Source organism: Cottoperca gobio, chromosome 15 (genome assembly GCF_900634415.1).
Source record: "Cottoperca gobio chromosome 15, fCotGob3.1, whole genome shotgun sequence".
Classification (NCBI taxonomy): domain Eukaryota; kingdom Metazoa; phylum Chordata; class Actinopteri; order Perciformes; family Bovichtidae; genus Cottoperca; species Cottoperca gobio.
This window is the reverse complement of record NC_041369.1, coordinates 4,285,899-4,313,362: the sequence shown is the minus strand read 5'-3', so window position 1 is coordinate 4,313,362 and position 27,464 is coordinate 4,285,899. Positions and strand designations below refer to the sequence as shown.

The 27,464-nt window shown below is 41.8% G+C and overlaps 1 protein-coding gene across 1 annotated transcript in view; it reads left to right on the top strand.

The window, feature by feature from the left end:
• The first annotated feature begins 2,641 nt into the window (after positions 1–2,641).
• The window catches only part of rmdn2 (regulator of microtubule dynamics 2), a 34,383-nt gene continuing 9,560 nt past the window's right edge, over positions 2,642–27,464 (top strand). The window contains exons 1-5 of the mRNA XM_029449918.1: positions 2,642–2,725; positions 3,757–4,204; positions 14,072–14,249; positions 14,350–14,452; positions 16,462–16,522. Coding sequence (XP_029305778.1) covers positions 3,765–4,204; positions 14,072–14,249; positions 14,350–14,452; positions 16,462–16,522 — 782 coding nt within the window. The 5' untranslated portion in view covers positions 2,642–2,725; positions 3,757–3,764. The remainder of the gene's footprint in view (positions 2,726–3,756; positions 4,205–14,071; positions 14,250–14,349; positions 14,453–16,461; positions 16,523–27,464) is intronic.

Below are 27,464 nucleotides of genomic sequence, written 5' to 3'. Positions count from 1 at the left end.
AAAGGTACTCATTCATCATTGCAGTGCTAGAAAATCAAGCGATCAACAAACAGCTGCGATAGACATCAGTAAAACAAGTGCAGGCCTATGAGTTGGACTTCCCCAATTCCTCATGAACGCTATAGCTGAGTGCTATTGCGTCTTCTGTTACATAACGCTTCGCACATCTTTACGGCTGACTGAGTCTTTAAATCTGTAAACACGGCACGCAACTATTACAGAAATCAGTTTTCCTCCCACTGACGTAGGTGTCTCATGCACACGGGTAGAATACTGACAGGGAACCATTGGGCTTCACACTCTGTGGTCTGTCAGTACAGTGCTGATAGTGATGCCTTATTTCACCCTCATTCTTCTCCCATGTATTGTTTGACTAATGGGCTCATTTCTGTGCACAAAGGCAGATCTGAGGCTGTTTTGATTTCTCCCCCTGTGGTACGAGAGTTTAGGCATATGTGTGGTGTGGGTGGATAAAACGACAGTGTTGACAATATCTTCTTATCTTTTGGCTTTGACCTGATGGGAGCAAGGCCATGGCTGGATGCGTCTGCCTTATCGACATATCTACGTCTGCGGGGCCAACCCAGAACCGCTGTTCTTTTCTTTTTCTTGTTTCTTTGCAGCGGCATGCCTCCGGGTTTCAGGTGGGCTTTTGTTCCCTGTGCAGGCAGAATGCAGGCTGTGGGCTAAGGAACAATACTGTACTCAGAGAGCAGAGAAAAAACTGCACGTAGCAATCCTTACATCATGTTATGCAAGGGGAACTCCCTGTTACCTCTGTTTCCAAGCATACGTATGGCTGTCTAGCTCTCTATAGGCTACAGAGTTCAGGTGCCTCTGCCAAGTTAAATAAACACGAGAGTCCCATTTATGTAACTGAAAAAATAAGTACAATATATATGTAAAATAATAAATGAATCACAAATATTGAGGGAGGGTGAATACTTTAAATGCTGGGATATTCAATTTTCCAGTTTTATAATCAATGATTAATATACATATATTTAAAATGTCTCCTCAAATAGGTCTTACGTCACATTAAGTCAGTTTTCAAATTATCCAAACTCACTTTTTCCACGATAGATTCCATGTAAGTGATGTGTTTTCCTAATTTATTTCCCTTTAAACAAGCCACACAGGTCATACTGCGACTCCCACATAATGACACACACATTATATTTGAAATGCTTTTATTTCAACCCACCAACTGTATTGAAGTTAACAGAATTTACACACACTCACACAAAGTAGATAGTTCATGTACCTCTGCCAAGTCAAATACACATGATCTTCCCATTAACGTAATAAACTAACTCTAAAGGTCTTTAAGGTCATTGTTGTAGTTTTGTTTGTTTTTTCAGATGGAAAGTTTCCCAAACTGTTAATCATGAACTTGTCTCTTCGTGCAGATAAACAAGATAAATAAAGAAAAAGAAAACCACAAGCAAAACACAAAAAAGTCCAAATAAGTACAAAAAGTTTGTAAAAATAATAAAAACTTATCACAAATACAGACAAACATTGTTGCATCTTAAGAGAGGTTTTATAGAATATAGAAAACATCAACTCAATCATTAGTGAATGATTCTAGCTCTCATCCAAATGCCATTTGTAACAGTTGAATAAAGGCCAGTAAGGTCGGCTCCATGATATTGAGTGCAGGTTCATGGTTGATGTGATAACATGTGTAACTGTTTAATCTCTTGGTGCACATTCTGTCCAAGCTCAGTGCAGGGACACAGTGGTGAGAGAGTGAATCACAGAGGTAAGTCTTTGTTTTTAACTTCTTATTACAGAATAATTAATTAAACATAACATTTATTTATAGTTTATAATATGCAAGATTATGATATATTGATGTTCATCGGTATAGGTGCATTACATACTTGTAGCGATTGATAAAGTTATTATTACCTGTTTTAATAGCTAGTATTATGTAACACACTCCTTACACTGTTGTCGTCTTGTATTGAACTTTGCTCGCTGATCGTTCCCTCACATGTTGTTGATAAAGGTTGATGGAAGAGAATAATTCTGAAGCGAAAGATCAAAATAGGGTATCACTAAACAAACCTTAATGTGTGCAATAATCAAATGCTTTATCACTGCTTATTATATTGTGCATTGAAAAATCCAACTGAAAACAAATTATTTTGTTGGTAGTAGACAAAAGAAAGCAATGTGGCATTAATAACAATATGGCATTAATAACAATATATGTTCTTGTGCAATATAATTCATAACATGTTCTAAACAAAAGTACACGGTGGGGTCCTTAAAATGAAATAAAAGGTTCCATATTTCATGAACAAGGACTTGCATGTTCATTTGTTTATTTTCTAGGAATAGGTGGAAGGCAAGAGGCCAGCATTCGATCAGAGACCTACATAACACGTTTAGCCAGACCACACCTAATGGAAGTGTAGTTTCCTTTTCACATGCATCATCTTGTATTGAGGGAGGGGGCACCCACTGGAAACATGCTTGAAAGCACCTGTGAAGCAGCAGTGATGACGTGATTTTAAAACGTTGGAGGTGAAAAATAAACTTAGGTCGAATATTTAATCTACTGATAAATTGAATTTTTTTGATGAGGATTTATTTGCGCCAGTTGAACTAAGAGGTTGATGCAGAACGGAACGTTTGATTCTGGCGCTTGAGCCCCTACGGAATGTTTTGAAGGTTACACCACCGAGCTGTCAAGTGCCTCCCTTTTACCTGTGCAGTAAGGACTCTAATATTGTAAATATTTTTATACTTTAGACATAACATGTGTATGTAACGTGTTGCTGTGATACTGTATTTTGCATTTGAATGTTTTCTAGCCGTTTAACCTTCGCAGGTAACTTTGTTTTGAGTGTTAGCACTGCGACTTTTAGCTAAGTGAGCAGCAAGACTTCTGTCATTGACGGCTAATTCACATATTTAAGCTTAATAATAACAGCGTGAAGTTAATAAGGATGACGTATGCTTGAGACCCCGTCAGACATTGAATGTCTCAATGTGTTCAGGTGTTATAGAGCTGCTGTTACTCTCTGACTTTAGTCTAACACGCTCGCTGTGTGATTAGTATGTTGATTCTTTCACCTTAAGCTAGTTGGCCAACATTCCTAACGCAACGCTCGTGAGTTCCCAGACAGATAGTCGCGCTCATATCAGTCGTTTATTACATTAGCCTTCCTTCACTATAGCCTTTGCTTAAGCAACAGGGACACCCGAAGCAGGACAGTTGAAATGTTGCGTTAAATGGTATGACGACTTTTAGGGAACACGTTAAAAAACAACAACATTAATTCACGTGCTGTCGCGTAGCTGCTATAAATATGTTTCTGTTTCAACGAACGGTGTTCACATGACAGGAGGACACGGGCAGGGAGAATTATGTCCTCACATAGATAAGACACCAATGTTTTCTTAATAAAGAAGCCACACGTTGCTGTGACCTTGTGCTTCACACAGCAACTAATTTAGGACTGCCACTAACTAATCAGGTGTTTGGACAATACAATGTACGAAAATAGTGAAACGTGTTTCCCAAAGCTCAAGATGATGTCCTCAAAGGTCTTGTTTTGTCCACAACACAAAGATATTCAGTGTCATAAAATTAAGATTAAAAATAAACATAAGATTGTAGACTAATCAATGTATTATTATGTAATATATAATCCCCACATGTTTCAAATTTCCATTATGTAATGTCAGCAAGATGTTGAGATCTGTAGCATAAAACTTGTTATTTCTGTCCATTCTCTGCAGGCCTGCAGATGGCCCAGACGGACAGCAAGGTGCTGGTTCTGGGAGCGTTGGCTGGAGTGGCTGGCATCAGTTTGGCTGTGGTGTGCTACCGGGGCTTTAGGTCAAGAGGCTCGCTGCCGGGGTTCTACCTCAACCGCACTAATGAACAGGGGACTGGCATCATGTTGGTGGATGGTCCAGGGCTGCCCAGGGGTCAGATTGAGGTGCTGCAGCGCCTCGAGGCCCTGATCCAGTGTGTGTCCGAGCTGAAGGATGAGATGAAGTCGTTGAAGAATGCTCTACCGACACTGCAGGACCAAGTCAGGGAGGAGCTGATGGGTCGCGATGTGGCCCGTCGAGCCAGCCCCCTCCACAGGACCACACCAACACGAAGGAAAAGGGCTGCAGGCACCATTGCCGGGGCCATAGCTGGGGGTCGGAGCTCAGAGGAAGCAGAGAGTGAGGGAGGGTGAGTACTTTAAAAGCTGGGAAATTTAAATTATGGTTCTTTCAAATTATCCAAACTTACTTTTGCTACAAGAGATTCTGTGCCAGTGATGTGTTTCCATAAATGTCTTCCTCTGAGCAAGCCACAAATGTCATACTGTGACCCGGACACACACACACACACACACACACACACACACACACACACACACACACACACACACACACACACACACACACACACTGTCCTTGGCTAACTTTTGAACTAAATATTAATTTCACATGGCAGACCTGGGCATCACACCTCTGATGACAATTAATAATTTGCCAGAACACTCTTTGCTCATAACATGGTGACTTAATTTCCCTTGCGATCTTCTTGTATACTAAGTAATCAGACACTGTTGCATACTTATATATATATATATATATATGATCGTTTGAAGGACGCAGACGATACGCCGAACACGGCAGACATACGGCCCTGTCACTCTGTTCCGTATGGCAGAAACATGTCGGCGTATATGAAAATGTGTCAAATGCTCAAAATGTGTCAGAGTCCAAATACGTCCAACTTTTCCACAGCGGTGTTGTAGCTGATGTATACATAACAAATACATAACAAATTAATATACGTATGTCCAACATATTGATAGCATGTCACTTACATTTATATGTTCACTTTTCTGATCCGATGAAAAGTTGGACGTATTTGGACTCTGACAAATTTTACACATACGTTTCTGTCATACGGATATGTGTGACAGGACCTTTAGTCAATCAGCAATAATTGCAGGTGTGCTTTTGGATGTCACTTCCCAGAGATCCAAACAGTGTCACCGCTTGTGATTTTTTTCTGGCGTTAGATTGGGACTTAACTGACATTTATTTGAATGAAAATCTTAAAAATGATTACTTTACGACATTACAAGTGTGCAAATGTGAAAAAATATTTGAACCCACCAGTATAAACCTCCAACCTTAAACAACACGAGTGGACTGATCCATCCAGCTGATCACAACAGTATCAGGAGTTGTTCATTGCTTCCTCCCAGTTCAAATTCCATTCACTTCTCATTAATAATGCTGAATCACCTTCAGTATTTGGAGACTTAATTGTACTATATATACATACACAACCTTTTGATTGTTGCTGCTATGCCCAAATTGAAGCATACCGTAATCTAGTGCTATTCTAAAGCACACGTACAATTTCAGCAGGTTGTATGTAACTTCAGAGGCTGCCTATCACAAGACTTTGGAATAAATATGTTATACCTGTCATGATTTAATACACATGTAAACTGTATGGATACAGAATAGAGTTTCTTGCACTATTCTCGCTTAGTGACTAGCATGATAAAGAATAAGGTTATGACAGAAGTGGATGTGCGGTGTATGACTGCATGTACTGTAGGTCGTCCACTTAAAGAAGAGAAGGAAGTCATTGTTGTGTTTTAATGAATGTTAAAGAAGGAAGATTCTCTAACGCTGAGTTTATTCCCAGCTGTGATCAGGGGGAAATAAGTGAGTAAATACGGGTGACTGAGAAGTTTGAAATAACGAATAAAAAATAGTCCTTTTTAGGACAATGTGCAGAAACGATGCTTGTTACGATTTAGAATGAGTGTGATCATTACTTAGTTTGTCCAGCAGACTCCACTGTTTACAATACTGAGCTGCTGCTCATCAGTTGGCACAGTATAACAGATGAGCAGATGTTGTGTAAAACTATTTGCATTTCTGTTAATATTGACCAAAACATTAGAAGCAGAATCTTATTATCAAATGATTAATATCAGCTTCAGCCACAAAATGTCATTGGGCTCTTGTCATTTCTTAACGTGAACAATCGCAGTAGATAAACACAAGGTAGATAAGCAACAGCTAAATATCTCAACAGGTGGCAAACTGTCAATTTATTTCAGGTTAGTTTCCACTTTAATAATCTCATCCGCTGATCAGTGTGCACATCAAAAATCTTGTGCTCTGCTCATTTTCTGTAAAGTTATAGTTCTGACGGTATGCTTGTTTGCCTCAGATGCTGCAGAGAACAGCAGACTAATCAAGCACCACATGCCCAGTCACCCACCTCCGTCCTCAGCCAAATGCCTTAAACCCGTGCCAAACTCGGATAACATAAACAACAGATATGTTTCTTTTGAATGGACTATCATTTTCAATGCCCTCTCATAAAAACAAATATCAACAGTTAAAGGATTATAATTACGCTTTAATGTTTTCAGCAGTCAGGCAGACTTCACTTTTTATTGGTAATGACTGAATGCATTTGAAACATTCGATCAAATCAGACATTGCTGAGTTTGGATATTTTAGGACTTTGATGGACATTTTGTCCGTCACTCTAGTGCTTAACCTGGATTGACCTTTGCTTACTTTGTGTAGGAAGTAGAGCATGTCAAGTGCCAAGACATAATAACACGGAGTGCTTTTACATGCTAAACACAGTTTGTAGGTGAGCTGTGTGTCTTAGATCAGCGCTGTACAGCTCCTCCCCATCTCTGCTACTGTCCTAGCAATGATTAATCATTTGCCTTGGAGCACATTTATACAACTACACCATAAAGTAGGCCAACTAAACAACCAGTGCACCCTTGATAATGAATCATTGTTGTGTTTTACCGTCTGTGTCCTCTAAGAATCATGGTCCTCGCAAAGGTCGTGTCGAGTGTTTGTTGTCTTTTTGTTTATGCTTTCTACAAGTAAGAAGCTAAAGTCAGTTGTTGTATAATGTTTAAGATACTTGAGATTCAGATGCAACGACATGCATGTGTCCATAAACATATCAGTTTGAGAAAGAACTAAACTTTCTGTCTGTACTTTACTTGGCAAACCGTGTGACATAGAGCCAGTATGAAAAGTACAGATATTCCTCCTGAAGTGTTGCAGGTCATGTACATGTTTTGGCATTGGAAGTAAGACAGCTCCTGGGCAGGTAATAACACCATATCATATGAGTCTTCTTTCATGATGGATAAAGGTTTCAGGTCAACCTCCCTCTACTTATGTTACCATCGCCCTCCTCATTGGCTGGAGGAGCAGATGGAAGTGTAAGACTGCCCTCTAGCAGATGTGGTTCACAGGTTTTGAGTGACAGTCGTCGGCCGCATCAAATGCTCTTAATTACAGCCAGCGTTATTATGCTTTAAAAGAAATCACATCACGCACACACCTCCCATAATTAAAGAGCCTTTCCTGCCGCTCTGTTATTTGTATGAGCAGAGGGTGTGGGGGTTTCTGGGTTTGGTGCAGTGAAGAAAGTCCAGCCCCTTAGGGAATGTGTAGCGTTCCCCCAGAGGAGCCAGCTACACCCCTAATCCTCACATCCATTTAAAGGGCTTGGAAATGTTTGGCGCAAGAGCCGTGATGCTAATGGTTGTGAAATAGTTTTTGCATGTTTGTTGAATTCTAAAACCTCGAGAATACATTCAAGATGAGCAAGATCAATGCGTTTGTTCTTAGTGCAAAATGTGAGTTTGCAAACATCTCATTTAAACATTTTACTGCATCCAAAAGCTAAAACTGTGTTATGTCAGTAATAATAACAATTAGCAATCGATGTAATACATTCGAGGAAAACATATCTTCAATTGCACACTTAGCTAAACTTACTAAACTGTAAACAACAGCTTTAGTGGTGCAGCAGATTTCCAACAGGAGGAATTGTGCAAGTTTGATCAGGGCCTTGAACAAATCCTGCAGCCTTGATATATGCTCATCATGAATAGGCAAGCCTTGTGTTTATAGCATCAGGGAGATCATTGCTTTTTTAATCTTAATGGCTTTCTAACATTTGTGTTGAAATGTTTGGTAACACTTTCTATGAAATGCATGTCTATAATACATCGTAAATATAGTTGTAACGTGTTATAATCTGCTTATAGCGCTGTATAATTATAGTTATAAGCACATAATACTTAATAACTGTAATCAGAACACATTACAAAACATATTATAATGACTTATAAGGACAAGTATAATAATACTTCATGATTGCTGGGAATTTGCAAGGATCATTGTGCATTATAATCTTTTTATAATGCATTATAATCACTGTTATAATGCATTATAATCACTGTTATAATGCGCATTATAATCACTGTTATAATGCATTATAATCACTGTTATAATGCATTATAATCACTGTTATAATGCGCATTATAATCACTGTTATAATGCATTATAATCACTGTTATAATGCATTATAATCACTGTTATAATGCACATTATAATCACTGTTATAATGCATTATAATCACTGTTATAATGCATTATAATCACTGTTATAATGCGCATTATAATCACTGTTATAATGCATTAAGACCAAGTGAAAAATATCCTTAAATATATGCAAAAACAACACACTTTGTCAAATACATTTTAACTTCACTTTTTTACATTGAAATTAAATAATTTAAGAAATTGTCCTGTATGTTTGCAGATATATTTCCAGTGACCAGTGTTGCCAAATGTTCTGATAAGACAGTGTAACTCCAACATAAGTCTGTGTAATGATGCATATTACTTCTGCAGAAATGCTCAGAACAATTAGTGTGACATCATGTCAAAATGATAGAGCAGGGTAGTGCTGATCAAAACAGGGAACATGTGGACCCAGCCACTGGAAGGCTGAAGGTTTCAGCTGTTTCTTCCGTTCAGTCCTCGTGTGTCACAGCGACTCCCTCAGAGCTCCCTCTCTTTAGGTAAGGAGACCCATCAATCACCCTGTCTGTGTGCCAAGCTGTCAGAGGCCTCATTTCAAAGTGTCTTGTAGAAACTTGTAATTCCTTGAACGGATCCCACTGATCCCACTCAGTGTACACCAAGTCCCTGTGGCTCAAGGATGTTACTTCTTTTTTCCTTTTCCAAAAAAAAATAGCATCTATGACATTGGTTAGTTGTTGATTTAAGCAGGAGTTTTGTTTAGTGACGGGCAAGCCTGATCAACACACACAGAAATGTTAAGAAAGAGAAAAGGCAGCTCATTGTCTGCGTTGTGATTAAAAGCTTTAGCACAACTTTGCTGTGATGTCATAGAACGTGTTGCTCAGCAGCTGTTCGTATCCGAGACATTCACATCTATATCCACAGAGTCATGCTTCAATAAAAGGCATTTATCCAAACAAACACATTTATTGAATTTGCATACAATGTATACCGTGCACGCAGAGCAGACACATTCAGCTGCCTGATGTCCCCAGTAAACATGGCCTGTCTCTGACCTGTATCTCTCCTTTTATGTCAAATGCTACACAGAGAATGATCGTCTGAGTCTGCAAGGCAGATAAACAGAGTAGAGATGCAACAGTGTGAAAATGTCATATCACGATTATTGCGGTGTTGTTGAAATGTGGGGAAAAATTGTTCCGTTTTATTTTGAAAACCACAAATAAAATGAGCTATGAAGGAAGTCACGAAGATGACCCATAAGATTTGAAGTGTTGCTCCCTATCGCATCAATTTTCCTCCTGCATGTTCCCGAAGACATTGTGACCATCTTCAAGTTTCACTCAGCAAAAATATTAAAACCAAAATATGACCTCACAATCTCCAGAGCTCTTTCACGGCCTTCTGCAAAACAAACACGCGTTTGAATGCTGCGCCTGTAACAGAACGATACAGCACCCTTAAAGTGATACCGATACCAATAAAGTACTTAATTTGATACCTTCTTTTTCTATACTTCATTCCTCTTCATGTGATGCATACAGCTGCATACAATGCCACCACCTCTCCTCCCCCTACATATTGAAAATGTTCAATTTATTAAAATATTTATTTACACCACAGACTGTATGTGTTGTAGCTGCTGCTGAAGTGGTCCAATCCCACGCTGCATTAAAGCAGCTATCTGAGAGATGTCATGGCTGTGTGAGACTAGCGTCTGGAAGACTGTTGCTTACTTATTGCTTATTGCAGTATTCACCGTAAGTTTTTCAAAGTACGGTAATCAAACATAGTTTTAATTCAAACTCACCAGCCGTGACTCTTTTTCTTTCATATTTATTTTCTGTTTCTTACTCATTTCCTGAGATTCATACTGTCGTCATAATGACGAGTCAAATGCCATTTAGCAAAGGGTTTTTAAAACCCTTTGTTCCTCCTGCTATTTTTGTTTCCTCCTCCTGCTATTTTAGGAACAAAGTGTTACAACATCCTCACATAATTGCTATGTAGAGTAGCTCAATATAACTGAAACTAGTGTGGTGGCATAAACATGCCAGATGAATTGCTGCATTCATTATTGACTTGGCGTGTCATCATGTGTCTTTGACAATTTAATGTTTCACCTACATGTTTTTCCGCATGTACCACACCAGAGGAGGGCATAGTTAGAAACCAAGTGACGTTGTCCACAACTGATCAGTGGGAAATTAGGAGTTAACATCTAAAGAGTCGGGCCCTGCCCAGCCTTTTAGAGGGTGGAGGGGAGGGGGAGGGCGGGGGCAGAGAATAAATAACTGGACTCTCTCCAGTCACTCAGCCATTGTTGTAGAGCAGGCTTTCATTGGTACTGTCACCACAGCTACACAGGCTGAATAAGCTGGTCTGCATGTTCCAAAGCCCGGTGATGTTGGGATGGTAACTCGGGTTTGTTTTGAGCGGTGTAACCGCAGAGACTACCATTGCTAAGCTGTACTGAGAGATCCCATCATTGCCCCTTGGTGTCTGTGTACTGAATGGCTGATCAGAGCTCACAGACTGTTGGAAATGAAGGTTAAAGCTTTCCACTCTTTCATTTGACCAAGTGGTTAGATGTATTTTACTGTTTCTTGTTGCTGAATACAAAGTGCAAGATAAAACCAAATGTTGCAGTGGGCTGTGTATTAAACAAGCAACTGATTTCTTGATTCTGGCACTGACTTGGTATAATGAGTTTTGCTTTATTACTCTGGCGTTACCTTTCATGGGCCGATGAAGAACCCAAACAATTTTGGAGCAGATTCGAAGCACAGGGCGACTACACGGATAGACGTATTACTACATTACGAGATGGGGCATTTGGCCTTGCTGGAGGTCTACGCTCTCCGAGTTCCCTTCTAGTTTAGGACACAGAGTTTCTATAGATGTAAACGCTTCATCTATTATATTCATTATCAATGAAACTAGCATTTTTTTATTACTAGTTAAATGTTTTGGTCTATGAAATGCAGTGAAAAAACTCAAAGTGACATAAACCAGAGAAAAGGAAGCAACTGCTTACATTTGTGAAACCGTAATCCACAATATTTTTGATTTAGTGATGATTAATAGATTATAAGAAATCGTCAAATTATCAGTCTAATTTTATTTCCGCCAGAGGTGTCAATGCACAGACCAACGTGAACTTCTTCCAACCAATGTGCACGAAAAGTATCAGCTCACAAAGTGATTGTCCCGTCTCTGTGTTTTATGTGTTTCAACTGCTGTCTGTCATCTCCTCTGCGATCCTGCATGTGCGTCACAAACCAAATGTTTTTCTCAGTGCCTTTCTTTGTTCTTTTTTCTGCCCTTACAAACCGAATTTGCCTGCAGAAAATAATATCATTTATTGTGATGTGTGAGTCATGCTGGTATATTATGTACTTAGTCAGTGTTGAAATGCTAATGAAAACATTGAGACTTGTTCTTTCAGAGCTCTGCACTGCTAGTAACACTGCATGGGCAATAATGGTTCCTGCACAAACATATATATACACACATATTACATAAACACACACAGTAATACAAATAGATCCTTCGCTTCTTTTTCTTTCAACTCAGGTGATTCGTGAGCCGTGGAATGGCGTGACAGGAATGCGCTGATCACTCAGTACTCCGCTGCGTGTCTCTCCAGCTCCACTGTGTAAATAGCTGCAGGGAGGGAGGGAGGGAAAATGGACTGCTGAATGAATAAAAGGACAAAAGGATGAATGAATGAATGACACAAGTCCAATAATGTGACAATCTTGCTGTAGTTAAAAGCCAGGTCTGCTCGTTGCAAGGCAGCCCTGCACAATATGGTGCGGGCAGACTAAAGAGGAAGACCACAACAGCCAGAGTAAATGCAAAAGCACACACATTCAGATTTGTTTTAAGCTGGGGTGTGTTGGCCAATAAATGGTTTGAGCCTTGCCTGCAGGTTTTGGGGTTTACTCAGGGGTTTGTGCAGAGAGGGGGTAAGTAGAGTGGCTTTTGCACACTATTTCAAAATGACGGTATAAATGCAGATGGAGATTAAAATAAAGATAGTATAAAGTCTGGTTTCTCTTACGGTAACAGTGATTCTCCATTCCATACTAAGCTACTGGATGAAGTACAAACACTGGTCACAGAGTTTATCACTTTTTATAACGAAATGTCTGAACTAGGGCTCAACAATTACCTTTATCAATATTACATTTTTCAGATCGCAGGAGGCGCAATATGTGTAAAAATATCGTTTTTTAAAATTAAATATTGTAATACTGCAGAGATTGCGGTTGAGCGGAAGAGAGAGTGCACTGACAGCAAAACAGCTGTGAGGGAGAGAGACATATTATCATTATTAGGTATATATATTTATACATATATAATATGGAGAACTTATTATCAAACAGTGGCTTACTTACACACATGATCTAAAGCAGGAAAGTTGGGGCTGCAACTAGAAATTATTTTCATTATCGATTCCAAATAATTTGCGACTATTTTTCTGTCTCCACTAATCAATTAGTCAATGAGAGAAATAAGTCTCTGTCTCCGTACAGCTGAGGGGAAGAGCAGAGTCTTCTCTATGGGTTTGTCACTAATGAGTGAAACCTGTCACATACATGCAGTCATGTGAGTAATTGTTAATATAACAATATTGTATACAGCTGCTTTAAAGCAGATTTATTTTTAATTTAGAAAACATATCGTTGTATTCTTTAAAATAGGACAAAATTCCTTCATCTCACCATTGCGGAATTATTTGTGTTGTTGACTTTGTCAGCCATGCTGCGTTATTCTTGACAGTTCCTGTCTTGACTGTAGAAAGTTTCAGCTGAAATGCCCTCCTATTACTCCTGTAATCACGGCACTCAAGGTTGAAGGTGTGTGTTGTGGGGTGGAGTCAGGAAGCAGCCTCCGGCACGAGGCACCTGTTGGGTCCATGGCCCGCTCTGACACATCCCTCCAGAACCATGGCTCGCAGCCCAAAGTATTCCCTTAACCACCAATGACGCACATGCAGCCGCTGCCAACACTTAATAGAGGCTTTTCATATTTTCACCCTTGTCTATTAATACAGCTTTTTAAAAATTTTTTTTTTTTTTTTTTACTGCTGCGTCTTAAGTGTTAGCTCAGGGTGTTTGTACATACTTACAGTAGTTAAAAGGGCACCATAAAACATCTAATGCCAGTGTTGCGTGCCTCAGTCTGACAAACAAGTCTCCCTGTGTTCGTACAAAAGCCTTCAGGTATCCACCTTAAGACGTCAATAGTTTCTTAACAGCTAGTATTTATAAACAATTAAGTGACCCACTTATGCAAACAAACCTCAGTGCCTTTTGTGTGTAAACAGACAGTGAAGATTGATCTGTTATAATCAGCACCTGGAGGAAAATGGCTTGCAAAAATGCTCGTTAAGACATGATTGATTGGAAAAAACCTCCTTTGTTGAGGGGTTTTCATTCCACCTCACATGTTGAAGATTGGACACAGGCAAATTAGGTAAACTGGCATTTATTGATGCTTCCTGAGGCCAGGTTGCACGCATCCTGCTGATGACAGGATGGAGACAGCCAGGCCTGCTGTTTGCAACCACCTAGGTATTATTCACTTGACCTTTTTAATCCACACCGGTAATGTACTTGCACATGCTGACAGCAAACTGAGGGTACACCTTTTCTTTTACTGACACGCTGTTCTCTGTTTGTTTATACTTTCAGGTATATGACTGCACTGACAGACTCTGAGGAAGAAGAGCCCAGTGATACAGAGCAGGGGGATGAAGAACAACCCGCAGACAAGCTATGTGTCCTTCTCGAGAGAATCGACAGTTTGCATCGGGGCGCTGAATCTGACAAAAGGGAAAGTCTCAACCTCCTTTTGGAGCAAAGAGAGGAGGTGTGTTACATTGTTGAGTCATGCACACATTCAATTAATAGATAGTAATCATGTAGCTGAATACCGAACAGTGTGTCTTAACACTGATGTGCTTCTGTAGTTTGGACAGAACTCAACATTTATTTGGCGGCTGATCCGAGCTTACTGTGATGTTCATGACATCAGCTCCACTCTGGAGGAGAAGAAGACTCACGCAGAAACTGGTAATCTACTAAATCTTGTGTTGTACCTCTGAATGACAGGTGCTATAACGACATAACCAAAGCTGTTATATATTTCACCTGGAAATCCCAAATCCATGTCTGTATTCCTGAAATGCCCTCCGTCAGTTAGTTTGAGTTGTTCACCCACAACGAACGATCAGAAACAATGTTTGGCAACTGACCATTAACATGGTCCTAGATAGGATTAACTGCAGGTGTAATATTTAAATGTTGCATAGTCATAGTAGGGAAGCACGTATCAGGTCTGAATTGGTGTGAATGTGTCATACTAGCGTGATTTGTATTACATACATATCCCTACTACAACATAGCACTGATGCTAAATGAAGAACACCTGTAGAAGCCCTTGTTACGTCACATCCTGCCCACTGATTAATGGTTCTGACACTAACATTTATAGTCAAGTTAAAGTTCAAGTCCTTGATTAGTGTACAGTGCAGTACCCTTTCCGTCAACAGCCACATCATGGTTGTTAATCCAATGTATGCCCTTGTAATTATGTGATGAATCCACTGGATCATACATTGAAGTTGTGTGGCTGAATGTTTATTATTAGCGAAGGTAACGCCCCCTGAACACCAAATAAGGACAGGCGTTGTGACGTGTACAAATACTCTGGACATGCCCAAGAATTGGAAAAATTCCTCCAAAGTAAGGCTGTAAGAAGAAGAACTTCAGCAGTTTGATATCAAAGTGCTATTATATTAACTTAAACAAAGTAAACATGTGATTTTCCAGAGCATCTGTAGCGGCGTTACAGGACAATCAAAGAGCATCTAAGAGCAGTTTGTAAAGTACTCAGAAGCTGAACGCACACAATATCATCCTGCAAGGGTTTTATAGTCTCAATTGGGATCAATGGACTATTAGTATTTATTTAGCCCACAAATGTAATAATCCAATCATTAGAATTTCTCTAAAACATGTAAAAATCACATGCATTGTTTTGTATTTTCCTCAATTTTGCAACATATGTTTCTTTCTGTTAGACAAACAATTTGCGGAAACAAGAAGCTTTTTTATTATTTTGATAAGAGTGCTCTCAGCCAGTAAATGTTCTCTTACCTAAGAGAAGGGCAAAATAAGAGCCATCCCATACAAAGTACATTGAGTTTACATTCAAGTTTGTTACTTCATTGCGCCCTGACTGACCTATCAGCGTGAAAGTGCTATACAAGATGTGTCTTCCGCATACTTAAATAGGTTACGCACTCAACAAAGAGGAAACATTACAGTCTTAAAGCCGTCTTCATGATGACAAAACATTTTTCTCGCTGATCTCCAAAACGCTCTTTAAAAGCGGGGTTAAAGGACTTTGGGAGCTTGTCTTGTGTTACACTAAGACTTTGTACCATAGACCATAATGCTTTTTTTCCTTTCATCTCAAACAGAGGCTGTTTTGTGATTCCGCTGAAGTTCCGACTGGATTGACCTGTTTCTCTGTAATCCTTTCTCATCAATGTGCCTCTAATTAGAGCTGGCCAGGTGCTTTCTTTAACACCTGTGTTAAAGCATTTGACATAGTTAAAGAGAGATATTCAAAGCAGCACCACATCATATTTGACATTCATTGAGATATTAATAGAGCTGCTGGAATGAGAAACTTTCCACTGAGTGATGAAGGATTTAAAAGGGAGCTCTCTTCTGCGATTGCATTTCATATCACTTCTGTTTTCATTGCTTTAATCCAGTGCCCGCCGATGTTTCTTGATTAATGTATATCCTGTTGTGTTTTCTCAGTCAACACACCCCTCCACTCTACTAATCCACGCCCTCTTCTTTTGTCATGTGAGAACGTCCTGGGTGAAATGCGTGTGTTGAATTTGTGTTCCAGTAGACCAGCATTATCAAACTCGAAGCCAATCCAATACATTTATCCTGTTCAATAAATGTTGACCTTGTTTGGCCCTCGACTTAGTCCCAGTTTTTAAGTTCTCTGTGATTGAGTTTGCCACCCCTGATCTATTGTCTCTCTTCTTTCCTCTTAGGGAAGAAAGTTGGTGCAGAAGCAGTGAGTCTGAACCCTACATGTGCTGAAAGTCATCAGTGGTAGGTTATAGTTCTTTACTTCCTATCCACATTCAAAAGCTACTTTTTAATCTGTTCAATAAAGTCTTTCGAGCTGCCATTTCAAAAGCAAATCAATCAAAGATTCTTGGTACAGATACAGTTTGATTGCACGTGACTTGCTGTCATTGAGCATGGTTGAGTTCTAATCCAAACTGTTTCAGTAAATGCTATGAGACAGAATGAAAGCATAAACACAGGTACTTTCCCCAGATGAGAGGTGTTGAGGGGGCTGTACTTTTGAGTGGCGTCTCGGCCCTGGAGCAGCCATTCCTCAGTGTTTACTCAGGCATTTATTTGGGCAGTTTAGCAGGAACATCTCAGACCACAGGGGTAAAAGACAGGGTGAATTATAAGTCAAATATGTCAGTTAACTCTTTGGACCAAACGAGAGGCAACCTCCGGGTCTGAGAAATGATGCCAAGTGCCTTAAACCTGCATTCTCTCTAATGGCCAGCAGGGTGACTCCACTGGTCGCAAAAAGAAGTCCGGTTGTATAGAAGTCTATGAGAGAATTGCTACACTTCTCACTTTATCTTTTTCCTCAGTAAATATTTTCTTACTGAGTTCATGGTCTCATACGCTAGATTCAAGTCTTCCTCAATACAGCAGGATGTTCATTTAGTAGATGGACACGTCCCCAGTTAAAGTAATATAGACGATAAAGCAAGGTGTGCTTTAGAGCGGGTCTACCTTGTGACTGACAGGTCACTACCACGGTGTGGTCCGGTTAGGTTTATCACATTATTCCAGTGTAAATGACAGTAACACTGGAATAAGGGGACTTACATTTCCTTTCATTGCAATTGCTGTTCTTGTATGTTGATGTTCGCTTCACAGCAAGAGCCGTACATATTTACATTGTGGATTTGTGTCCAGCTCATAACATTTGTCTGCATCTCATGTACTTTATTATTGTGTCTGTGGTCTATTGTCTGACACAGAAGTTTCTAAAACAATAACTTAAACTACATTTGTGTAGTGTCTTTGTCTAATGCGAGTGGACATTTCACAATGGCTAATAATTCTCTCTCTGAGCAGTTCTGAGTATAACCTTACCTTAAAGGGAATGTTGCTGCCATAGGTGATTCTCAGACAAAGGTAATCGTGAGAACCTCGTCACCCCTTGTATACTTCCCCGGTTGCTCTGTTACTCAGGGAAAAATCCCCTTGCTTTTAATTAGTTGTGCAGAGTGGGCCTGATGGCATGAATCCCGTTTGTATTTGTGCCGGCCCCAGTGGTGCATTCCTCATCTGAAACACTGCTCATGTCAAAACTTGACTGCTGATCATACATGGCTGGAATAAAGGGATGAAGATTGCACCAGATACAGCTCTGAGATCAGCCTGCAAATGTTGAGGTTTGAAAACAAATGCACAGTCTTCTTAATGCAGCTACAACAAAACGATACAAAGCCACTTTTTTATTTAGCTTTTCTCATGTTCAACATTGAGCACCGAGCATATATCAAGTCAATACAGTAAACCGTGCACTTTGTTTGCTTGTTTGCATAATACTAAGAGTTTCCCCAGTGTACCATTAATAACGATCCCTGAATCAGTGTAATTGCGATCATGTGGTTACTTTCTGTATACGCGCGCGTGTGAAGTTTCCTCATGGAAAACAGAGCCATACCGCCTGCAGCCCTGTTTGCTGTTCATTAGGGAATAATTAGCTCATGCACATACCGCAGCACTGAAGACGTCAACTGAAATAGAAGGCCGTGTTTGTTTAGTTAATTAAGAGCAACAGCTTTAAAAAAAAGCTTAATGCTTAATCCTATATCCACTAATGGAATTTGTAAGATTCTTAAACCGAGCCGAAACGCTGTCTAAATCGAATGGACAGGGCAAAGTAGGTAAAGCCGCACTTTGAGGAGGGAGGAGGCAGGGACTGGGGACGGTGCCAGGCAGTGTTGCAAGGAAGTTAATGTCTGAGGTAACTGTTTACTTAGTGTACCGATGCCGTGAGAAAACTTGTCACCTGTTTTCCTGAATGCCGCCCAGCTTGTCACAATTTGGCAGATGTTGTTTAGACAGGTTGCCAGTCAGTTCCTGCTCTTCCACTTAAACTACTTATAGGGACTTCTTTACATGGCGTGTATGTATCTTTACAAGTGAATGAATGGCTTTTTGAACCTTTCTGCCAACTTTGAACTTTATTGATATGTTGGAATGGGTCCAAATTAATGCTGATTATTAATTATTTTCGAATGTGAAAGATCTACAGATTTTTAATGTGTAACTTTGTTTTTGAAGGGAACTGTTGTTGGATGCACTGTAACTAACACAATTATTGTTGTAATATGTTCATTGTCCACAGTTAACCAAAGTTGTTTACAACTTGAGTGTTAGTGCTCATTGTGTGTTACGATAAACAAAACAAGGCAAACCAAACGGGCTAAAATCCTAGCAAGGCAGATGTACCAAAACATTTATTCTGAAAAGTGTTTTTATACAGAAGCCCTTCACGGCCATGATTCAAACATTTTATTTCCTCTGTTTTTCCCTGATAACAAGTTCATTTTATTTGTATTCTCAAGTTATTTATGTAATTTAAAAGAGATAATGAGGTATCCTGAGATAATGAGATATAGGACTATTATGTTTATTTACAAAACAATGTTTTCTTGTTATTTAAAAATGAATTATGTTATTATCTGGGGAAAACGACATTTGTGGTTTCGAGAAAATTACATATATAACTCACAATCTCAAGAAAACAAATAAAATGAACTCGTTATACCAGGAAAACGGAGGAAATAAAATGTTTGGCCGTTATCCTCTTTTTCCTGTTAACGGAAAACAACATTTGTTATTTAAAGATACAGACATAAATAACTTTACCATTTTTCTTCCATATGTTTAGTTTGTTGACACACAATCTCTGTTGTGTTAAACCAGTTTATATACATCACGTCTAATCACTGTTTATGACCTTTTTAATATGAATACATGCATGTTTAAAAAATTCCCACCACATGAGTTTATAATTATTGTATCTGTATTTAATTTGTGGAAATCTATGTAAGTCATTTTTTTGGAGCTAAAGTATATACAGAATTGATATCTGGTAAACCACAGTGACTTAATGCATAATCACACAGAGGTCATTGAGTGACAGCTCAGTGGGTAGGGGACCTTCTCAACAAACCTGCTCTGTTGTGTCTGTAGCTTGATGGGAAAGTCACGGATGTTAGTAAATGGCTGTGCCTCTGTGAAAGATAGTTGTGCACCACTTAGGGACCTGTTTCCCCCAATATGTTTGAATTTCGACCCAACATGTCTTAGGGTCCTAAAGGCCCTGTCACACATATCTGTATGGTGGAAACGTACACAATTTGTCAGAGTCCAAATACGTCCAACTTTTCATCTGATCGGAAAAGTGAACATATATAGATACGCATGTCTAACCTATTGATAGCGTATCACTTACTTATACAAAATGTATCAGACAAATGCATAATGTATACAAAAATATGGCATATACAAAATATCGGCAATACGCTGGTGTACGCTGATATAAGGTAAGGTATAAGTAGTATTTGTTAAGAGCACGCTGTGTTACGCTGGGGTACGCTGGGGTACGCTGGGGTACGTTGGGGTACGTTGTTGAACGCTGAGTCTGTGAAAATGTTTTGAGTGTGTTCAAAATTTTCGGACGTACTCAACGTGTGCTTCATACACAGCCGTTATACATAAGTTACGTTACGTTAGACATACACGAATACTGAATACAGTACGTCAATACCTACGTCAATACCTACCTACGTCAATACCTACGTCAATACAGTACGTCAATACGTTAGAGGTACGTTAGATATAGACTACGTCGGCTGACGGTGAACCCTACAGCCAATTTATTGATAATGAGTAGATAACCTATTCGTAACCTATGTTAAGCTTATCCCTGGCGACGGAGTAACTTATTAAACGTGTTTCTACAGTACAGCTAGCGTTCAGCTAGCGTTTTGGAAGCTTATTGGGGTTTGAATATAGTATATAGGGTCCCTGTGAGTAGCTCATCCTCACTTCTTCACACCACATCTTGATGAATACATCAACCCATCATCAGAGAGCATGGAGGATGCTGAGAGGCTGCGACAAGAGTACATTCTGTTCTCCAGCATCAGCATGACGTGAACCAAATGGCACTTTTCCAGCTCCGTTGGCCAGACGCTCTGATACGTTTTAAATAAGTAAGTGATACGCTATCAATAGGTTAGACATACGTATAATAATTTGTTATGTATACGTCAGCTACAACACCGCTGTGGAAAAGTTACGCCGGCATACGTTTCTGCCATACGGAACTGTGTGACATGGCCGTATGTCTGGCGTGTTTTCGGCGTATCGTCTGCATCCTTCGAACGATCACAATTTACCCTTAATTTATATCAACTTATTGCTGATATTTCGTATGCGCCGGCATACATTTCTGCTATACGGATATGTGTGACAGGGCCTTTACAAAGCTTGTCCTCCCTTCAATAGCTCCTCCTAATTTTCGGTAGTCTGTATTCGTCATTCAAAAAGTGAACTGGATGTTGGCATGGCTGGTGCAATCACAGGAGCAGAGACATTGGTCTATTCCATCACTACCTCCAAAGTGTCAAAAGTCAACTTGATGAGTGAACTTGATAATTTTCTAAAAATATCCACATTTAAAAAACAAAAAACAAAATGTTTATTTTTATTTTTATGTTGGTTCGAGCCCATAGGAAGGGTAGAGCTCATACTCGCCACAGACCCGTGCTCATGAGACCGCATCTTGGATGTATTGCACCACATTTAGGCATGCAGAGCAGAGATGCTAGCTAGTAAGGATGCTGGTACTATGAATAAACTGAATGTACACATCCATCCATCCATCCATCGTCTACCGCTTATCCGGGATCGGGTCGTGGGGGCAGCAGCTCCAGTAAGGAACCCCAATCTTCCCTTCTCCGGGCCACATCCTCCAGCTCCGACTGGGGGATCCTGAGGCGTTCCCAGGCCAGTGAGGAGATATAATCTCTCCACCGAGTCCTGGGTCTTCCCCGGGGTCTCCTCCCAGCTGGACGTGCCTGGAACACCTCCCTAGGGAGGCGCCCAGGTGGCATCCTTACTAGATGCCCGAACCACCTCAACTGGCTCCTTTCAACGTAAAGGAGCAGCGGCTCTACTCCGAGTCTCTCACGGATGGCTGAGCTTCTCACCCTATCTCTAAGGGAGACGCCAGCCACCCGTCTGAGAAAACCCATTTCGGCCGCTTGTACCCGTGATCTCGTTCTTTCGGTCATGACCCAGCCTTCATGACCATAGGTGAGGGTAGGAACGAAGATCGACCGGTATATTGAGAGCTTTGCCTTCTGGCTCAGCTCTCTTTTCGTCACAACGGTGCGGTAAAGTGACTGTAATACCGCCCCCGCTGCTCCGATTCTCCGGCCAATCTCTCGCTCCATTGTCCCCTCACTCGCGAACAAGACCCCGAGGTACTTGAACTCCTTCACTTGGGGTAATGGCTCATTCCCTACCCGGAGTAAGCAATCCACCGGTTTCCTGCTGAGAGCCATGGCCTCAGATTTGGAGGTGCTGATCCTCATACCAACCGCTGCACACTCGGCTGTGAACCGATCCAGTGACTGTTGAAGGTCACAGACCGATGATGCCATAAGGACCACATCATCTGCAAAGAGCAGCGATGAGATCCTCAGGTCACTGAACTGCAACCCCTCTCCTCCACGACTACGCCTCGATATCCTATCCATGAAAATCACGAACAGGATTGGTGATAAAGCGCAGCCCTGGCGGAGGCCAACATTCACGGGAAACGAGTCCGACTTACTGCCGAGTATCCGGACACAACACTCGCTTTGGGCGTACAGGGATTGGATGGCCCTCAAAAGTGACCCCCTCACCCCATACTCCCGCAGCACCTCCCACAGTATCACCCGGGGGACCCGGTCATACGCCTTCTACAGATCCACAAAACACATGTAGACCGGATGGGTGTACTCCCAGGCCCTCTCCAGGATCCTTGCAAGAGTAAAGAGTTGGTCTGTTGTTCCACGACCAGGACGGAATCCGCATTGTTCCTCTTCAATCAGAGGTTCGACTACCGACCGAACCCTCCTTTCCAGTACCTTGGAGTAGACTTTACCAGGGAGGCTGAGAAGTGTGATACCCCTGTAGTTGGCACACACTCTCTGGTCCCCCTTTTTAAATAGGGGAACCACCACCCCGGTCTGCCAACCCCTAGGCACTGTCCCAGACTTCCACGCAATGTTGAAGAGTCGTGTCAACCAAGACACACTCTCAACACCCAAAGCCTTCAGCATTTCTGGACGGATCTCATCAACCCCTGCGGCTTTGCCACTGTGGAGTTGTTTGACTACCTCAGTGACTTCAATCAGGGAAATTGACGATGATCCCCCATCAGCTTCCAGCTCTGCCTCAACCATAGAGGGTGTGTTAGTCGGATTCAGGAGTTCCTCAAAGTACTCCTTCCAGCGGCCGATAACCTTCTCAGTTGAAGTCAGCAGGGTCCCACCCTTGCTGTACACAGCTTGGATGGTTCCTCGCTTCCCCCTCCTGAGGTGCCGGATGGTTTTCCAGAAGCACCTTGGTGCCGACCGAAAGTCCTTCTCCATAGCTTCTCCGAACTTCTCCCACACCCGCTGCTTTGTCTCTGACACGGCAGAAGCTGCCGCCCTTATAGTCCTTCGATACCCTGAAACTGTTTCCGGAGTCCTCCCGGATAACATAACCCGGAAGGACTCCTTCTTCAGTCGGACGGCTTCCCTGACCACCGGGGTCCACCACGCCCCTTGAGGCACCTAAGACCTTGAGACCACAGCTCATCACCGCAGCTTCAGCAATAGAGGTTTTGAATATCGCCCACTCAGGTTCAATGCCCCCAACCTCCACAGGGATGGCTGAAAAGCTCCGCCAGAGGTGTGAGTTAAAGATCCCCAGGACAGGGGCTTCCTCCAGACGTTCCCAGTTCATCAGCACTACCCGTTTGGGTTTACCAGGTCTGTCCAGAGTCTTCCCCCACCCCTTGATCCAACTCACCACCAGATGGTGATCAGTCGACAGCTCCGCCCCTCTCTTCACCCGAGTGTCCAAAACATGCGGCCTCAGATCAGATGATACGATTACGAAATCGATCATTGACCTTTGGCCTAGGGTGCTCTGGTACCACGTGCACTTATGAGCATCCTTATGTTCGAACATGGTGTTTGTTATGGCCATTCCATGACTAGCACAGAAGTCCAACAACAAACGACCGTTCAGGTTTAGATCAGGGAGGCCCTTCCTCCCAATCACGCCTCTCCAGGTGTCTCCATCGTTTCCCACGTGTGCGTTGAAGTCTCCCAGCAAGACTACGGAGTCCCCTACTGGAGCCCCCTGCAGGGCTCCATTCAGGGTCTCCAAGAAGGCCGAATACTCAGAACTGCGGTTTGAGGCATAGGCACAAACAACAGTCAGAGTTTTCCCCCCCATAACCCGAAGGCGTAGGGAGGCGACCCTCTCGTCCACCGGGATAAACTCCAACGTAGCGGCACTCAGCCGGGGGCTAGTGAGTATCCCCACCACGGCCCGACGCCTCACACCTTGGGCAACTCCGGAGAAGAATAGAGTCCAACCCCTATCCAGGAGTATGGTTCCAGAGCCAAGACTGTGCGTGGAGGTAAGCCCCACCAGATCCAACTGGTAGCGATCCACCTCCCGCACTAGTTCCGGCTCCTTCCCCGTTCCACGTCCCCAGAGCCAGCCTCTGCTGCCCGGGTCTGGTCCGTCGAGGTCCCTGACCATCACTGCCACCCGTGTGACAGCGCACCCGACCCCAGCGGTTTTTCCCATGAGTGGTGGGCCCACAGGATGGATGGATGGATGGGAGGCACCACGTAGCTTCTTCGGGCTGTGCCCGACCGGGCTCCGTGGCAAACCCGGCCACCAGGCGCTCGCTGTTGGGCCCTCCCTCTGGGCCTGGCTCCAGACGGGGGCCCCGGGCTTCCTCCGGGCAGGGTCTCTCCTTTCCTTTCCCTTTCTTTCATGAAGTCGTTTTTGAACCATTCTTAGTCTGGCCCCTCACCTGAGACCAATTTGCCTTGGGAGACCCTACCAGGAGCACTAGGCTCCAGACAACACAGCTCTCAAGTTCATAGGGACACACAAACCTCTCCACCACGATAAGGTGATGGTTCCCAGAGAGGTGAATGTACACATGCATGTAGTAAATGTAGGCTATATGCATAATGAGAAGTAATTCATATATTTACACATATTCAGTGTCCTGTCCACATTCACAAACGTTTATATTTATCTACAAGTTGAAAACCTATGAAGCACATGATATGAGTTTGTATTTATTTATTTATGTCATAAAACCAGAGATTACACTAAATAACCCAAAGCTTTATGAAAAACAGTTGATGTGCAGCTACAAGTTGCAAGACATTTGCGAACCTCACACAGTCAAAAACATGTGTCCTGAGGCTGTACATTGGTCGTTTGAAGAGCTGAAGTGATGAATGAATGATGAATCCCTAAAACAGTCATCACTTCACAAGAGATTACGCATACTTTCCCACTCTGTCATGCACCAAACCTCTGAACCTTTCCCAGGAGAGGTGGGTGAGGACTGTATTGAGGCAGTCAAAGAGCACCATTGAGATAGTTACTATCAGTATCTCCACAGCTCTCCACACTGGGTGCATTTCTATCCACCTCGCTAAATGATGACGTTCTTGAAGCACGTATCTAAAGATTTTGCTTCGCTACGAATATTCTTCTCATCGCTCCACATAGATCGTTATCACATAGCGTTCCTCACATTAATACATGAAACAAACAGAAATATAATTTTCAATCTAATTTTCTATATTGTTTTTACTGTTTGAGGTCCGACTGGCGCTTTTTTAGTTACATCATCTAGGTGCGCCCTCTTCCTGTGTATTGTTTTATTCAGCTTACCCCGATGAGCAATAATCCTAATAATCACATAACGGCATTTGATGGAAACAAGCATTTATTGACAAATTCAAAATCTGGTTCAAATGTGCGATGCATTTGGATGGAAACCTGGATACTGTCCCTTCCTAATTTGTTTTAATTATGTGTGTAAATTAGAGCACACACCTCTTACTCTCTCCTCTTTGGTTTCATTCTTCAAAAGCGCTCCAGTAATATGTAGCCGTCACGTCTCCCATGGAGCTTTCTAGTAAACCACAAAGAGAGCTGACATGTGCACCACAAGTGGGATATAGCGTAACATGTGTTTTTGTCTGTGGGTCTATGAATGTGTGTGAGTGAGCATACAGTACAGATGTGTTGGGTTACATGGGGGGTGCGGTGCGTTCGTGACAGTGAGTGTGAAGCCTATTTGTATAATCTCAGCAGACTGATGGCTGCGAGATGTGATTGCATTTTTTGTATCGCCGTCTTTGTTTATCGGTTCGTTTTCATTGATCCCACCGTGTGAATTAAGCTCGTGTAAATCCTGGCTAAGGGGCCTCTCTGGTACAAAGGTCTGCGGATTAAGCAGGGAGCCTGTGGAAGTGCCAGTCAGATGAGGGGGCAGGATGGGTTCAGTTTGACCTCTACAAAAGACAAGTTTAATTTCAAACACGTGCCTCTGTTTGCCACAGTCATCGTTCGTGTCACTGTGGCAGCATTGTGCTCTATTCCCAGTGGCTATGGAAACCCTGTGTGTGCGTAAACTTCAGACCTCACTGTACTCATGGTGCTACACTGGTTGATGGCTGTAGGAACACAGAGCCACAAATCCCACCTCCCATGCAAAGAAAACACTATCGGCTCATTCTGTCTTTCTGGGCTAAGTATATCGGCGCGCTGCAGACATTGTCTCGCACAGGTTGTCCTTGAATTCCTCGAGTTCCTGCTCCTGTTTCTGTACAAGTTTTAGCCTGGAGTCCTGCCTAGCCCTCTCTGTCTTGAATAAGTTCTCTGTTTGGATTTGAACGCTGAAATCAATCTGCTGTTTCCGCCAAGCAGCTGACACTTAGGCCCCTTTGTTTTTGCCCAGTAGAGTGGGGGATTTCACTGAGCCGCGCTAAAAACACGGACTCACCTTGCACAATTAACTGTTCTGTCCTCCTCCTTGATATAAATTAAGAGTAAGTTGTGATCATTTGAAGAACGCAGACGATACGCTGAACATGGCAGACATACACAGTTCTGTATGGCAGAAATGTCTGCCGGCGTATATGAAAATTTGCTCAAAATGTGTCAGAGTCCAAATACGTCCAACCTTTCCACAGCGGTGTTGTAGCTGACGCATACATAACGAATTATTATTCGTATGTCAAACATTGATAGCTTATCACTTACCTATTTAAAACGTATCAGAGCGTCTGGCCAACGGAGCTGGAAAAGTGTCATCTGGTTCACGTCATGCTGATGCTGGAGAACGGCTAGAATGCTGAATGCTAGCTGTACTGTAGAAACATCTTAAAAATCTTAACATAGGGTAGGAATAGGGTATCCACTCGTTATCAATAAATTGGCTGTAGGATTCACCGTCAGCCAACGTAGCCTATATCTAACGTACCTCTAACGTAGTCACGTAGGTATTCACGTATGTATTTACGTACTATATTTACGTAGGTAAGTATTCACATACGTATTCCGTATTCACGTATGTCTAACGTAACGTAACGTCTGCATATCTTATGAAGCACACGTCGGGTACGTCCGGTAATTTTGAACATGCTCAAAACATCAGCGTTCAACAACGCACCCCAGCGTAACACAGTGAGCTCTTAACAAATACTACTTATACCTTACCTTATATCAACGTACACCAGCGTGTTGCCGATATTTTGTATACGCCATATTTGTGTATATCTTATGCATTTGTTGGGTATTCGTCTGATACATTTTGTATTAATAAGTGATACTCTAAAGGGGTTAGACA